General features: G+C 40.3%; 2 protein-coding genes across 2 annotated transcripts; both read left to right on the forward strand.

Annotated features, from left to right (window-relative positions):
* The first annotated feature begins 1867 nt into the window (after positions 1-1867).
* dmac2 (distal membrane arm assembly component 2) lies at positions 1868-6819 on the forward strand. Its single transcript, XM_033632014.2, has 6 exons — positions 1868-1901; positions 3061-3251; positions 3792-3872; positions 4713-4852; positions 5022-5184; positions 5277-6819. Exons 1-6 carry the CDS (start codon positions 1884-1886, stop codon positions 5446-5448), a joined length of 765 nt encoding a protein of 254 aa, XP_033487905.2. The 5' UTR covers positions 1868-1883; the 3' UTR covers positions 5449-6819.
* Positions 6820-7281: 462 nt separating this feature from the next.
* On the forward strand, positions 7282-15296 carry sirt2 (sirtuin 2 (silent mating type information regulation 2, homolog) 2 (S. cerevisiae)). The gene is made up of 16 exons (XM_033630272.2): positions 7282-7450; positions 7613-7662; positions 7853-7904; positions 8211-8321; positions 8456-8497; positions 8600-8706; positions 9201-9257; positions 9386-9454; positions 9536-9665; positions 9776-9835; positions 9972-10027; positions 10129-10205; positions 10507-10558; positions 10671-10738; positions 11966-12032; positions 14011-15296. The coding sequence occupies exons 1-16, from the start codon at positions 7435-7437 to the stop codon at positions 14149-14151; spliced, it is 1155 nt and encodes a 384-aa protein (XP_033486163.1). The 5' UTR covers positions 7282-7434; the 3' UTR covers positions 14152-15296.
* The last annotated feature ends 579 nt before the right edge of the window (positions 15297-15875 follow it).

Raw genomic sequence — 15875 nt, forward strand, 5'->3', positions numbered from 1 at the left:
GAAAGGATCTGCTCATGATCCCAAACATTCAAGCTCATCTGTGAAACACGGTGGAGGTAATGTCATGGCTTGGGCTTGCATGGCTTCTTCTGGGACGGGCTCTTTCATCTTCATTGATGATGTAACACATGATGGCAGCAGCAAAATGAACTCAGAAGTCTACAGAAACATTTTGTCTGCTAATTTAAAGAAAGATGCAACCAAACTGATTGGGAGATCCTTCATCATGCAGCAAGATAACGACCCAAAACACACTGCCAAAACAACAAAGGAGTTCATCAGGGGCAAGAAGTGGAAGGTTTTAGACTGGCCAAGTCAGTCTCCAGACTTAAACCCAATACAGCATACATTTTACCTGCTGAAGGGGAGACTGAAGGGAGTAACCCCCCAAAACAAATGACAACTGAAAGAGACTGCGGTGAAAGCCTGGAAAAGCATCACAAAAGAAGAATGCAAAGGTTTGGTGATGTCAATGGGTCACAGGCTTGATGCAGTTATTGAAAGCAAAGGATGTGCAACTAAATATTAAGTCTCATTCACTTTAATCTATTTTAAGTTTATATGTTCCAATACTTTTGCTCACCTAAAAATTTTGTGTTCCATTACAAATAATGCTATCTTCTAAGTTGTGTATCAGATCCAGATGTAAATACCTGGAAATAAAAGCTGAAATGTTGATCTATTGTCTCATATTCATCTTTTGATGTCAAACCCAAATGTTTTCAGTCTACAACAAAAGTAAACGAATTGGACTCACTGTTCCAATACTTTTGGAGGGCACTGTATGTATGCATGTATACACCAATCAGCCAAAACATTAAAACCAGTGGTGGGTGAAGTGAGTAACATTGATCATTTTGTTAAAATGCAATGTTACAATTTTTACAGAAGTCTTAACAAAAACTTAAGATATACTTAATTATAATGATAATGATAATAATAATCCTTATTGTCAGAAATGCTGACATCTGCCTTTGGCTTCACTGCTTGGTTAAAATGCATATAATGAAATCACAATACACACGATAGGCCTAAATAACAGTCGCAGACACAGTACGGATGACAGTAACGGACGTGTTTCCAGAGTGAATGCTGTTTACGGATTTAGCAAAGTAACTGAACAGTTCAAGCTTTTAAATATGTGCTCCCTTTGTTATGCACACAAGCAGAAAGGAAGACATAGTAAGAAATAAAACTGTAATACGTATATCCACTTTTAACTGTCTCGGTTTATGCATGAAATAGGCTTATAGTAAATCTTTCTTAAAAAATAGCATGTTTTCAAATTGTCAGTTTAGCATCTATTATTGCTCTTATATATTTAATATATTTGGACTGTGTCTTTAAATGATAGAGTTGACTTATTGGATGCTAATTCACTGTAATTTTGCCAAAGAAATTAATTCCAGTAAAGTTTTATTCTGCTGTCTTTATCATGCCGTAAGAGTAAAATCATTTTCCACCATTTTGTGTCGTACTTAAAATTATGTTCGTCACAATTAAAGCTTCACACGAGAGAAAAGGTTGTAGAAATTTTCTGAAATTCATTTTATACTGTATTACTAATGACCCCAATAACCACCACAGATAGTTGGCCCTGCATGTGTTTACTTGTTGATTCAGGTGTGACAGTGGACACATTAAAAGAGCCCAGATGTTTCTACACCGCTGCTGTGGGAGACACTTATCCCATCTTGTCCCATGGTGTCCCGTCTTGCCCCGTCCTTGCTGTGTGTCTTAGGTCAGGTCGAGTTAAGCTGGTCTGCAGCATCAGAGACGTGCAGACAGCGACACTTAGCGGCTAACACCATGAACAACAACGGACTGCAAAATGCGGAGTTGCAACGTTTGTCCCTTCCGACTTCCTGTTGGACGGCGCTGTCATGGCTGCCACTATGATGGTGAGTTACCCTTCAAATGTAAACTAATTATTACTCATATAATTGTCAAACCTTTTATGTAACGTCATTTCTTTTAATGGCAGACTATATAGAGCATGTAACGAGACCGTTAATAGATATGTTGCGTTCACTGTCGTCTGAATTTTAGCTAGAAGGCTGTAACTTAGGCTACTGATAGAACATGCATATGGCTGTAAATTAACGTTAAGCTAAATTTAAATTTTAACTCAGTTTTAGTCGCCTTATTACAGCTTTTTACAGTCGTTAATGCCCTTTTATCCAACCTGTTGTCACATTTGAATCTCTAAACACAATTAGCACAACACCCGTCTGTTGTGGACCACACCAGTAACACAATTCATGTTGGTTTAACAGAATATGCAGTTTTGACATGCTTAAATATTCTTTACATACAAGCTTACCCAGTACTAAAACTATTGGTCCTTCTAGTCTTATTTACAAATGCTTGTACACAGCATGGCAGAAATTAAAACATATTAAAATATACTATGGTATAAAGTCTCTATTCAATCCAACTGATGAGCATTTTCAATGAACAGATCATTAAAACAAAACTAAATAGCTTATTTATAGGGGTGGGAATCACCAGAGGCCCCACGATACTACCATGATATTATCACGATTCTGAAGTCACGATACAATAATATTGGGATTTACAATTTGCTGAGTTTTGCGGTAATATATATTGCAATATGTTGATATTTATTACTACAAATAACTACAAATTATGCACCCAAAAGAAAACTTTGTCAGCAGCTGTTTTATCTGACAAGATAACATGGTTCCCATGGTCATGGAAAACCTGGAAAAGTCATTGAATTACACTTTACAGGCCTGGAAACATTAATGGAGTCAGTAGAAATAACTGGAAGTTTTGGAAAAGTCTAACATCTGTATAATGTTAAAGATAGTCTTTCAGGGCTGCAGCTTTGACAAAGTGTCTACATGACTAATAACAGATTAAGGGTTTCAGACAACAAAGGCACTGTGAGCATCAGGACATGAACGCTTTTATAGACATCTGTAGTTTTTTATTTCTCATATGCTTTATTTAGACATGAACTGAGGATGAGGATAGTAGTCACAGTTTCCTGCCATGTCCTTCCTCTCAATCTCTCTTCTCTGCCTCTCTGTACAGTCTCTACACAGATGTTGCCAGCGGTCGGCGCTCCTCCTTGTTGCCCAGCGACGGTGCAGCTCCAGCTCAGTGTCTCCCCCTCCTCTGCACACAAGGCTCCTCCTCTACCTCACTCAGCGTTTCTATGATGTGGAGATGCTCCTGAGCTGGGGGTCTAAGATGAAGATGAGGGGGATTCAGAAGAAGAATGCGTAAGAAAAACATTTTTGGTTGTCTTGAACGTGGAGATGCATCCATACCACTGCTGCTGCTGGTGTCTGTTGCCAGAGGCGTAGGTTTCATTTCAATACTGGGATAGGGAACATGTGAATACCTAATACCTAATTTCCTGCATTCTGGTGAATATTTTTGCATCAATTTTTGCCTTCTGTGCATCAAAAGAAGGAGAGACTCATTTATATGTTTTAGATATCAAGTGGTACGTGTCCCCTGCATCACCTTCAATATGCACACCTGAGAAGTGTGTGACTGACTGCGTCATGTTTAAAGCAGTTGTCAAGTACCTCATAAATGCCTTCCTTTGTATTATAGCCAAATTAAAAATCAATGCACTAAAATAAAAAACACAAAAATGTATATATTTTATATTAATAGCTGAATGTGCATGTAATAAGTTAAAATATGACATGGATTTGTAATGGTTATCATAAATAAACTATTCTTCAGGCTGTGTGCTCGTTGTTAGTGTAGTTATCTCACCATCGCTGACTTTTCCCTCCTGTCGTTCACAGTTTCTTTGGCTACACTCAGACGTTTTATGGTTCAGACATAGCATCAGCGTATTACATCTTGAGTCTAAAGGGAGGATTTAGGTAAGTGCCTTGTTCCCTTGCCTCTGCACAGTTTGTCACATGCATACACTGCAGACCTTTTTTTGGTTAGTTTGTTTTATTTCTGCTCCTGTCAGTCTTCAGGTTGTACTTAGAAATATTAGGGGGTAGGTGATCACACAATTTATTTTACGACAAAAACGTCATGATGAAAGGCAGCTACTGTTTCTGAACCTATTTATGGGTGTAGCATTATGATTTATGTCTTTCTGTATGATGTAAATTGACTGCGATCAAGCATTTAATTTATGTAGGGCTGCAAGTAACAACTGTTTTCACTGCTGAGGAATCTGCTGCTTGAAATATTTCAATCAATTAACTGTTTGGTTCATAACATAAATTGTTATGTCCGAAAAATGTTGTAAAAACCCAGAGATACTGAATTTACGATGATATGAAACAGAGGAAAGCAGAAAATCCTCACATTGAAAAGAAGAAAGTTTGGAGTTTTGGCTTAAAAATTATGATTATTCTTTTACTTAAATAGGTAATTAATTTTCTGTGGATCACCTTATTGATATGGAATTAAATTTAAAGTCTTTGAAACTCATACCGTAACAGACGGACCTCAGGTACGAGATCGGCTGCCTGTCAGATGAGCTCAAATGCATTGAAAACATTCAAACAGATTCTGTGGTTCCTACTTTTTCTGTTAGTATTAACAAATTTAGTTTTTGTCTGCAGTGTTAGTGTTTTGCAGTATGTTTGTATATAATCTGCATGTAATTTATCAGAGATAACACTTTGATAGTTGTGTGTCAAATGCGCTCAAATGCTGTTTGTGTTACAGTTGTTGTGTCATTGTCTGTGCTGTGTCCTCAGGTTTGTCGGCCAATCAGAGTGGTTTCGTGCAGACAAGAGGGGCAAGTTCAGTTGGGCCTTCTTGGATCACAAAAACACACCCCTAGAGGAAGTAGACATGAACTACACAGTGATCAACTACACAGGACTGGGGAACCTGGGTAATGAGCTCCAACTCTGCCTTGCTTTTCCAGTTTCTCTTCTTTTTCCTCACATGGTCACTACTGTAATCTAATTTTCTCTCTGCGTCAGGCACATGATCTGTTACTTTATTTCAATAATATGAAGCATGCAAATTGAGTGTTTTTGATCTGCTTTGTCCTCCCTCAGAGGGTCAGAATTGTTTGCGGACTCTGTCATTACGAGGTTGTCCTGAAGTGGACGACTGGTTCCTGGCCAGGCTCCACATGTTTCAGGACTCTCTGGAGGAACTGGACATCTCTCACTGTCCACACATCACTACAGGTGGCCTGGCTGCACTCAGGAATCTCAAGTAATTATCAAAAGACCCACAACATAGCCTTGTTAATATTACCGAAACGCTACTCTGTATTTAGTCCCTCCCTTGTTGTGCTGCTGTTGCAGAGGGCTGCGGCGTCTAGACGTGTCATCCCTCCCTGGGATTTCGCATCCTGGGTTGGTCATCATCCTGCTGGAGGAGATGCTACCACAGTGCCAGATCACTGCTACTGGCTACAACCACAGCCTGATGCAGGAAGGAGAGGGGAAGGAGGAGCATATGGAAGGGCAAAGGTAGGCAATGGGCAGGGACTCGGAGGAATCAAGAGACTTTAAGGAGACAAAGAATCCTCTGAGAGAGCTTTGCCATCAGGTCACTGTAGTCTGATGAAAAGAGTGCTGCTGACGGAGCAACGACACATCTGAAAGAAACATCTGACCTAAGAATTGGAGAGGTAGTAAGTAGGATTTTTTGAGCAATAAAGCTGTCGCAGCTTATTTTCGATATCAGACCAAACCAGTTTGCTCTTTAGAGAGATGTGACACACCACTGGCAACATCTAAAGCCCCGTTTCCACCAAACACTTTCGGTATGGTGCCTTTGGAACCAAAGTAGCCCTTCAGACATGGTACCTAGACCCTTGTGTTTCCACCGCAAACAGTACTCTTAAATGTGGGCAGGGTTGTTGTTACTCACTGCTCCGTCCAGCACCTGGTTTATTGTCCACAGAACGAGGCTGCACGCCGACATTTTCAGAACAAAATAGAACAGGCTGCATCCCATATTCCATGGGATATTTAAAAATAGCGGGATGCATGTAGTCCTTCTAAAGCAAGCTTGGGGGTTTAGTGTTGCCGTAGACCACAGGAACAACGCTCTGCGATGCTTTTTTATTCCTCCAAGTGAGGATGAGAATATATGCAGTTCACATAATCCATTTGAAATCAATATGTATAAGTGCGTGAATATCCACTCAAAATGTGTTGATGAATTGACGTCTTCACCTCATGCATTGCGGAACATTACAAGTAAATGTTCCACCCTAAAAGTTGCCGGCAGTCGTCCCAGTGAATTCAGTTATTTTTTTCTCAGACTCCAGCTGCTGTGAGAGGCAGCAAAACATCCTTTCATTTTATAGTTACAGTTTACTAATAAAACTCCACAGTATGAACAGTGGTTACATGAGCCTCAAAACCAGACACAACTCAGCCCTGAGCAGAGTGACCGTCCTCTACTGACCAATCAGACTGCAGTGTTCACAGCTCCACCTTTTAGTACCAGATCTGTGTGCTAGGTACCCCAACAGAGGGGGGACCAAACATGGGGATGGTGCAGAACGGTTCTATTGGTGCCATCCACAACTTTTCACAGTGGAAAGGGGGGAAAAAAGCGTACTAAACTGTACTGTACTGTACTGCTTGGAGGAAACGGGGCTTAATTAGATACAAGCTTGTGTAAAAGAGATAATATAGCAAGCATGGAACAAACTTGTACTGTCTTAATTTTGTCATCTGTCTGCACCGTTATGATGTGAATCTCAATCTACACAAAGTCATATCTGCCTCAAGCAAAATACACTTTGTCTGCACAGTGGTAATTGTCTTATGTGCTGGAATGTAAATATTATTCTAAATATTCTGAATAAAGATTTTATTGTTTAAAATCAAATTTATTGTAAATGTATTACTTTTACCTGTGAATTCACAACTCATGTTTAACAGATGAAGAAAACCACGTGGCCACACATCTTAATGTGTCTGTATATTTCTAATCTTCACTGTGGAAGCTTATGTGAGGAAACTAAAGCCCATAATCCAGTATGAGCCTTGTGCTGCAGCAGTGTCAGACCCTACAGTGGGTGGATGAAGACACAAGAGTGAATGGGGATGAAGAAACCGCTGATACTCTTGTATGTAAAGACACCATCTACAATTATTTAGTAGCCAGTATTGATGTGAACAGAACTAGTGCTACTTCACACCGCCTGTTAGATAGTAATGCCTATTTAAATTAGTCATTCTTCACGTTACCTATTATTAAGACTTATTTTATTGATGTTTATTGACATTTACCGGAACATAAAGTAGTGAGGTCTGCGGTAGGAACCATGCGTCATGGTAACTAGGTCACAACAAACACGGAATGTGTTTCTGACGGACAACAACACGACGGTCCAGCTGAGAGCTAACTGAAGTGAATACCGGTCGTAACTTCGCAAAATCTGGGATTTAAAATAGTTGTCATTCGGACCCTTGTGGTTAAAGGGTCTTAGTAGACGGATAAATGTCTGATGCAGCAGGTAAGAAGAGTGTCTAATGTGCAGATTGAGTTAAAACTTCGACATTCTGACGGCGCTACCGAGCTAGCTAGTTTAGCTAGCTATAATGCTAACAGCTCACTTAACACGGAAAAACATTTGTTGCGGCGGACTTTGACCTGGCATTTAATTTTACATTTGTAGAGCTTCCTAAAAAAGAAGAAGAAGAGGAGGAGGTTACACCTGAACCAGAGGTAAGAAAATAAATTAACTGCAGTTGTGAGACCGGGGCTAGTGACTTGTTACTCGGCTGCCACTCAGAACAAAGCAGTCATCTGTCATCGTGTGACTAACGCAGATCTTGGGTGAAGAAAGCAGCCATTCACAGCAGGTCCACTGCGCACAAAGTCACTGGTTTTAATGTCAGTATTTTGTTTATTGTAGGAACAATCTGACGACGACAGCAGTGGGGAAGAGGCAGCAGGAGACACCGAGAGTATGTGGAAACAAATAATCCGAAACATGCAGTGATGCAAAAAATAGACAACAAGGTCATACTGTTGTCAAGTCAATACCACATTTGTTGCATTAATACACTATTAATAATGTCATGTTTTACACACACATGCAATCATGCTACAAATTTAGTGCTTATTGAATTTGACATTGAATTTCTCCTCAGGGGGATTAATAAAGTGAATAAACTTAAAAACTTAAACTTACATTTATTATTTTATTAATTAATTGCTGAAATATTCTCCCGTATTGCTTTTGTCCTCCTTTGTTGTTGTGTTTCTGCTAGTGGACTTTCTGCGCAACCTCTTCTCCAGCACCCTGGGCCTGGGCTCAGCAGAGAAAGTCCTGGATGAGCTGACCCTGGACGGGGTGGCGCGATACATAAAGAGCGGCAAATGTGAGTCTCTGCCTGCTTCCAGTCAGCGCATCCATTACGGCTGACCACAGTGGCTTGATTACATGCTCACAAGCCTGTTATCATAAAGCACTTATTTTTTTATTTAAGTGAGTGGTCTGTCTACATCCACACAGGTAAAAACATCATCTGCATGGTTGGAGCAGGAATATCCACATGTGAGTTTCTCGGATTTAAGTATTTGAAAGTATTAAACTACTTTCTTTTTGTTTGTATCATGTGTTTCAATCTGTAACCCTTGACACCATCTCCACCCACAGCGGCTGGGATCCCTGATTTCCGCTCACCAGGAACTGGCCTGTATGCAAACCTGCAAAAATACAACCTGCCTTACCCAGAGGCCATCTTTCAGATAGATTACTTCAAGGTGTGTGAAAGATTGTTTGAAAGTTTGAAGAGTGACACAGTAGAGCATAAAATTGCTTTCTCAGGGGCTTCAGGAATTCTTGACAGTTTTGACACATAATCAAAATTAATATTAGAATGGTAATTATTTCCTAATTAATTAAGTATTTAGCCAAGAAGCCAAGTCTCCTGGATTTCTGTTTTAATGCAGTGTCATGCCAGATGCCAAGAACATGCCGATTTTAGGTTGTTACTTTTAAGAAAAGCCTCTGAAAGTCATTGAACAGTCAAATTAGAGTGTCAGGACCTTATCCTAAACTCAGGAACAAAAACACTGAACACTAAACCTCAGTTTTCCAGTATGATGTGTCACTGCACTATGGCTAATTGCTAAGTACACCCTTGTACATGTATCTGAAGACCGTCCTGTTTTATGATGTGAGGCAGTGCCTACTTCACTCTTCACTGTCGCTACAGGAAAATTAAACATTTTTCTATAACATCTTAATTTCTCAGAAACATCCAGAACCTTTCTTCGCCTTGGCCAGGGAGCTCTACCCAGGGCAGTTTAAGGTACAAAACACTTGCTGCCTTGTATGTCTCATATTAATCCTTAAAAATTGTTAAAAAAGAAAAATAGATTGAAACATCAGCTGCCTCACAGATGTTCGTTCTCTTGTGTGTGACTTTTATCGGTTTAGCCCACAATCTGTCACTACTTCATAAAGCTGCTGAAGGACAAGGGGTACCTGAGACGCTGCTACTCACAGGTAAGAAAAAGCCCACTCCACATGCTGCACGTTGAATCTTTCCATGTTTGTTTTGACATTGATTTGTGTGTTTTCGCACAGAACATTGACACCCTGGAGCGCGTGGCCGGGCTCGAGGGAGAGGATCTAATTGAAGCTCATGGAACGTTCTACACGTCCCACTGTGTCAGCTTCTGTTGCCGCAAAGAGTACAACCTGGACTGGATGAAAGGTGCCTTTTCATTTTGTTTAACTTTAGAGAGCCTGGGAGTATTGATTATTGATTACTGTTGTTGTGATATCAGCCATCTTGGACTTTAACCTCTGCCCTCTGCTTTGTAGAGAAAATCTTTTCTGATGACATCCCCAGATGTGATAAGTGCAGCAGTTTGGTCAAGCCAGGTCAGGAGATCTTTGACTTCCTATCTTGTTTTTGTTTTGTTTTTTTGTCGTTTTAGTTGTGTTAGCTTGTCTTGTGTAATTTCACCATCATCGTCATCTTTAACAATCTCTGTGTCCCTTATGTCTCTTCACCCAGATATCGTCTTCTTTGGAGAGAACCTACCTGTCCGATTCTTCACCTCAATGAAGATGGTGAGCACGTGGTTGTTTTCAAGCGTGTGTGCATGTTTGAAGAGAATGTGATGTAACATCTCTGCTGAAATAAACTCTCATCGTCTTTATTTACCCGTCAGGACTTCCCTCGCTGTGACCTTCTCATCGTCATGGGGACGTCTCTGCAGGTCCAGCCATTTGCAGGCCTAGTCGGCAGGTACTGCAGAGTTTCATATTTCTAAAATCTGCTGCTGACCACAGACACTGCTGCAGTATGGATCTGGCAGTAGAACAGCCAGTGAGACTGTCCTGCATTATAAAACATTCAGGCTTGTTTCCAGCAATAATCTCATGGTCTTTTTGGAGTGTCTGAACACGATGCTGAGCGCCTGCTCACCCACATTATGGAATTTATCGTACATTACTCTGGTTTAGAGCTTCGGTTGAATTACTGTAATATTGTTTAAGTAATTGTGTCCCCATCTTTGTGTCCTTCCCTGTGTTTCTTTGTCATTTAGGGTTTCAAAGAGCTGCCCCAGACTGCTCATTAACATGGAGAAGGCAGGGCAGGTGAGCCTTCACCCTTCCATCAACCTCTTTCTGCCTTTACCTTTTTTTGTTCTGTCATAGATGTATGTCTAAGATTGTCTGTGCAGTATTGTTTATATGGTTCTCTGTGCAGGCTGATCCTCTGTTTGGGTTGCTGGGTTTTGGAGGAGGGATGGACTTTGACTCAGACAAGGCATACAGGTGATAAAGAGATGATGTTTTTTTCCCTCTCCTCTGTTTTACCATATCACCTTTCTCTTCCCATTACACCTTTTAGTTTATGTGAAAACATATCAAATATCAGATTTTCAGATCTGATGTGAATCCGATCAAATACACTGGGTTAGATAAAGGGGAAAAAGGTTTTTAGTGACAATAAAAAGTTTTTATAAATGCGAGTGGTGGAAATAACATCACAGGTAGCACCACACACAAATGCTGTCATATACCATATACTCCTGTGAAACTTAAGGAAGGTATTAAAAAGTAGACACCAGCCTCTGGCATTTTGGCCGTTGCCATCTTAGTTTTTGGAACCAGAATTTACTTTATTTGGAGGAGACGGTGGAGCTAACCCTGACGCTAACTGCCAGTTTGGTTAGCATAGTGCATTTACAGTCATAGACGTTTGATACAGTCTGTAGTTTGCTTTGAAAATGCTATTTTTTGCTAGAGAAAAACAGGCTTGAAACCATCAAAACAAAATGTACTTCCTGTAAAAAACTGAACATGCAACTTCTTAGTGGGTCTTTTAGCCCAACCAGACGCTAAATAATCCCTTTTTGAGGCAAACAAAACTTGGTACAACACTTACACCATGGTTACGTTACCCAACCAACATTGTGGTTGGGTAACCAGACGGCACCCACCTGTCACTTAAAGAGGCCACACCTTTGATGATGCATAACTTTAAGCTTTAATAAAATTTAAACAGGTGAGTTATATAAAAATGCACCCCCTGTACAGTTGTTATAAATGTTGAAATTATCTACAGAGATCAAAACCATTTTTTGTACCAGGCTGTACACATGTTTATTTCTGCTGCAAGGTTGGGCATTTTAATTTGGGTGTCTGTGGGGATTGACTTGTTCCTGAAACCAGCCTCGAGTGCCCATTTTAGAAACCACAGTTTGTGGCACTTAACATTAGCTTCATGTTTTCAGCCTCTGAGGTTGCCACTTGTTTTAAACTGTCATCATGCAGTTTACCTCTGCGCCACCAGAGGGTACAAAAGCATTATCCATGATAATGATTTCATGAGATACATCGTTGATCATTCACTTTACTAATGACAAACTATCCAGTCGTCTCTGACAATGCAAGCTAACAAAATCCTTAAAATCCACCAGGAGAAAGTGTTGTAATATGAGTATGTGCATCAGTGCTGGAAATTAAGTTTCTAACTTTGTGGCCTCTTTTTCTCTCCAGAGATGTAGCTCACATCAGCACATGTGACGAAGGCTGTTTGGCTCTAGCTGATCTGTTGGGATGGAAGGTGAGTTACACATCATCTTTTACAGATGCCGTGCTCATTTAAGGTTGCACTTCTTGTTTAAGTGCAATCCATTTACCACAGAGTAGTCACACACGAGTCTGAGGATAAACAGCCTCGGACTTCAGTGCAATTAGTATTATAATCACTTCAGTCAGGAGGTAATTTCACCAGTGTAACCACTCCTGCAATTAAAGTGCAATGCCTTATCACTGTTTCCCTCATAGGGCTTACAAAGATAGTCTCATTTTCACACCTCTGCGCTGGCGATAGCCATCGCTGGAGGCTTTATGTTTTTAGGTTGTCCATCCGTCCCATTCTTGTGAATGCGATAGCTCAACAACGCCTTGAGGGAATTTCTTCACATTTGCCACAAAAATCCACTCGGACTTTGATACAAGCATGGTTTTGATAGTCAGAGGTCAAGGTCTCTGTGACCTTGTGTCCGTCTCATTCTCGTGAACGCAAATTCTGAAGAACACCTTGAGGGAGTTTCCTCAGATTTGGCACAAACATCTACTTGAACTCAAGAACAAACAATTAAGATTTGGTGGATGAAGGTCAAAGGTCACTCTGACCTCACAAAACATGTGTCCATACTTCAAGAATTCATACACTAATTATGACAACATTTCAAGATAAAATGATGAAGTGATGACATTTTATATCCAAAAAGGTCAAAGGTCAGCTTCACTGTGACATCATTATGTTCTGCACAAGCACGTTTCTGGCCATTATTCAAAATCATATGTCAGGAACAAAAAAGGAGACATTTGGTCAGATACTGAATGGGTGACACTAATCTTAGGTACCCACCTTGAAACTGCACTGATTGTATAGATCTTCTGTGCTGAGTTGAAGATGTGTGTGAAGCATCCACTTTTTAGAGTTTCTAACTTCTTCGCAGCAACATCCATATTTGAGGTATTATCTTCTGTCATGGCTACATATGAGTCTGGAAAGACATGGGCGTAATCTGTGACAGCAACTTGACTGGTTCGCAGAGGCATACAGCCACAAGGTTGTAATACAGCGTCAGGTGTTAAAACTCCCATTTCCTCTCTTTCATATGATCTTAATCTCTTCAGTACGAACAAATATGCCGGCACATGCGTAGTGTTGTCTTCTCCATGTTGAATTAAAGGACCAGTTTGACATTGTAAGAAATGAAAGGTCCGCCTGTTGTACCTCTAAAAGTCACTAATAACACGTTGTTTCTATTAAGTTAAATCTGAACAAAACCAGAAGCATAAAAACCACAATTTATGGTTTTATGGGGAGTTACCTGCTGCAGCCATTTCTTGGTAAACTACATCTGGGGGCACTGACTTCCTGGACTCTTGTTCGCCTTGTCAGGTTGCCAGGTAACCAGCGGAGATGCTTTAACCACAACATTTCATTTTTACATTACTCTTTGTGTAAGAATTAAACAGACAAGATGCCATTTGTTATTCAGTGAGCTGTATAGGTGTTGGTAGGTGGTCTTTTTTGACTCTAAAGAGAGCCATACTAGCTGTTCCCTCCATTTTCACCTGTATGCTAAGCTAAGCACCTGCTGGCTGTAGTTTCATATTTACTTTTACTTTAAAAGTCATTGAACATTTATGATTATTAGGCTTCTAGATGGTCTAGAGTAAAGATACTGAATATTAAGTCATTGGCTACATCAGAAGGAGATAAAATCTAGACATATCTGTATGGATCCACACTGTTACGCCTAATTAAGACTATTTAGTACACATTGCGCCTGTGGTCGTCATAAAGTCTCATCAGTTTAGAGCTGCAGCAGGAGCAAAAAAAAAGTGAGAGATTTTGAAATGTCAGCCTGGGTAACCTATTTATGATTTTCCTGTGTGATGTTGTGGTCTCAAGTCACCACCACGGACGGACTTGTCAACGAACGCAGAGCATGAGCTGTTTTTCGCAAATCGTTTTCTTTACAGTCCCTGCTCTGTTTACCCGTGTCATGTTGTTTCTCCAGGCGGAGCTGGAGGAGTTGGTGAAGCGGGAGCACGCCAGGATCGACAGTCAGGAAAAGAAAGAGAAGGCGGGCGAGAGCAAAGGAGCCTCAGCCAAGCCGAGCTCTGCATCAGTGGCACCAGAGCCCAAAAAGGAAGAGTAACTAATTAAAAAGCTTCTGTTTGAAGAAAATCTACTGTAGTGATGTCACAGTTTGGAGTGAAGTGAAGCTTCGACGGGTGTCTGCCACACTCTCATTTTCCATCTGAGGACATTTAATTCTTCTAAACAGTCTCACAGGGCGTGTGACATCCCTGTGTTTTATGCTTCTGTTTATATCAGTCATTTGCACTTTACCGACATTAACCTACTTTCCTAATTTTTTTTTTCCTTAGCTCACATCTGTCTCAGTTATATATTTCTTTCTGAGGCAGCTAACTCTATGCATGGGCAGATAGACGGTGGCGTTATTCAAGTATAGCTGATGTTTACAGATCTTACAGAGCGTGGAAGGTGATTAACATCTCTAAAAGCCCGGCAGTGTCACACAGACTCTACAAGTGTGTGATCATGACTTTGCTGCGTTACAGAAAAGCTACGATGTTGTCTTCAACTATTGAACACATCTGATGAGAGATTTGGGCCAAACCACTTCCATTTTCCTTCCTTTAAACATTTTATTTCAGTTTAAGATCCCCCAAAAGATTACCAGGCTTGTGTGTTTTATCTGTCATCTCCGCAAGCAGAAATAAGTTGGTCGCATTGGACAATGACATCTTAAAGGTGTCACATATATCACAAACTGAACTTCCTGGTAGGGGAGCTGAGGAAGTTGTAAATATAACAGTAGGATCATTGGTCATGTGGAAGTTTTAAAATGTTTTCAATTAACATTGTTTTTCATGTTAACCTTCTGCTCCTGTTTGATTTTAGTTCTGTTTTTTTTTCTTTTAACAATGTTGTTGAGGTTGTTTATGAGGCCAAATTATGTTTTCCTAATCTCATGGTGCAACAAACAACAGTAACTTTGTTCTCACTTCAGTCAGGACTGTAATTGATTATGCTTTTTAAATCACTGGGGATATATAGAGTGCTGCAGAAACACAAAATGGATAAAAAAGACTTGCTTAAATAAGGTGTAATTAAATACAAAAAGAAGTTGATTCATAGGAAACTGTTTGAGCTAGCTAAACAAGCATGAGTTGTTGGATCATGAAATGTAAAATACAGGAGGTGGACACGGTTACATCACCATCTGTACATAATAATGGAAACCAATACTGCAATAAATTTGACCTTTGTAAAGCTGATAATGTTCACTCTTGTTGAGACCGTGTCAGGGAGAAGCTGAGTCAACTCTGGTCATTTTTCAGCCTTTAGTTAGTACTAACTCATAGAACTTTTCATACAATATAGAAATTCATCGGACAGTGGATAATTTTTATAATTAATGATCAGTGACTAGACATAAAGATGAGCGACGCCTCTCCAGTTCCTCGTGCTGTGCAAAAATGAAGCTAAGACATGGGGGGACACAGGGACATCATTTGGAGCCAGACTCAAGGTAGCAATCTCCGCCATATTTATTTCCCACCAAACACCCATCCAACCAATCCTGAGCAGCGCCAGTGACAGAGAGCGCACCAATTGGCACACACAGTTGTCAATCGTGACCTCAGACCTCCTTTTTATAGCCTCAAATAACAGATTAAAACCAAACTTTGAAGAAAAAATAACACTTGAACATACATCAGAGTGACAAGAACTACATACAATGACAGAAACCAACTTAAGGAAAATTTGTTGATGTGTAGATTGACCCTTGTCCCATTCGCTAACATAAAGGGGGCGGGGTTTACAACCTGTACTGCAGCCAGCCACCAGGGG

The sequence above is a fragment of the Epinephelus lanceolatus genome, chromosome 4 (assembly GCF_041903045.1).
Source record: "Epinephelus lanceolatus isolate andai-2023 chromosome 4, ASM4190304v1, whole genome shotgun sequence".
Classification (NCBI taxonomy): domain Eukaryota; kingdom Metazoa; phylum Chordata; class Actinopteri; order Perciformes; family Serranidae; genus Epinephelus; species Epinephelus lanceolatus.

What these genes read in the sequence shown, in the direction of transcription:
- dmac2 (XM_033632014.2), top strand. An exon ending in AGTCTAAAGGGAGGATTTAG is followed by an intron (nt 3,873 to 4,712) that starts GTAAGTGCCTTG and finishes CTGTGTCCTCAG; the next exon opens with GTTTGTCGGCCAATCAGAGT. An exon ending in GCTGCACTCAGGAATCTCAA is followed by an intron (nt 5,185 to 5,276) that starts GTAATTATCAAA and finishes CTGCTGTTGCAG; the next exon opens with AGGGCTGCGGCGTCTAGACG.
- sirt2 (XM_033630272.2), top strand. An exon ending in TGAGACGCTGCTACTCACAG is followed by an intron (nt 9,455 to 9,535) that starts GTAAGAAAAAGC and finishes GTTTTCGCACAG; the next exon opens with AACATTGACACCCTGGAGCG. An exon ending in CAACCTGGACTGGATGAAAG is followed by an intron (nt 9,666 to 9,775) that starts GTGCCTTTTCAT and finishes TCTGCTTTGTAG; the next exon opens with AGAAAATCTTTTCTGATGAC.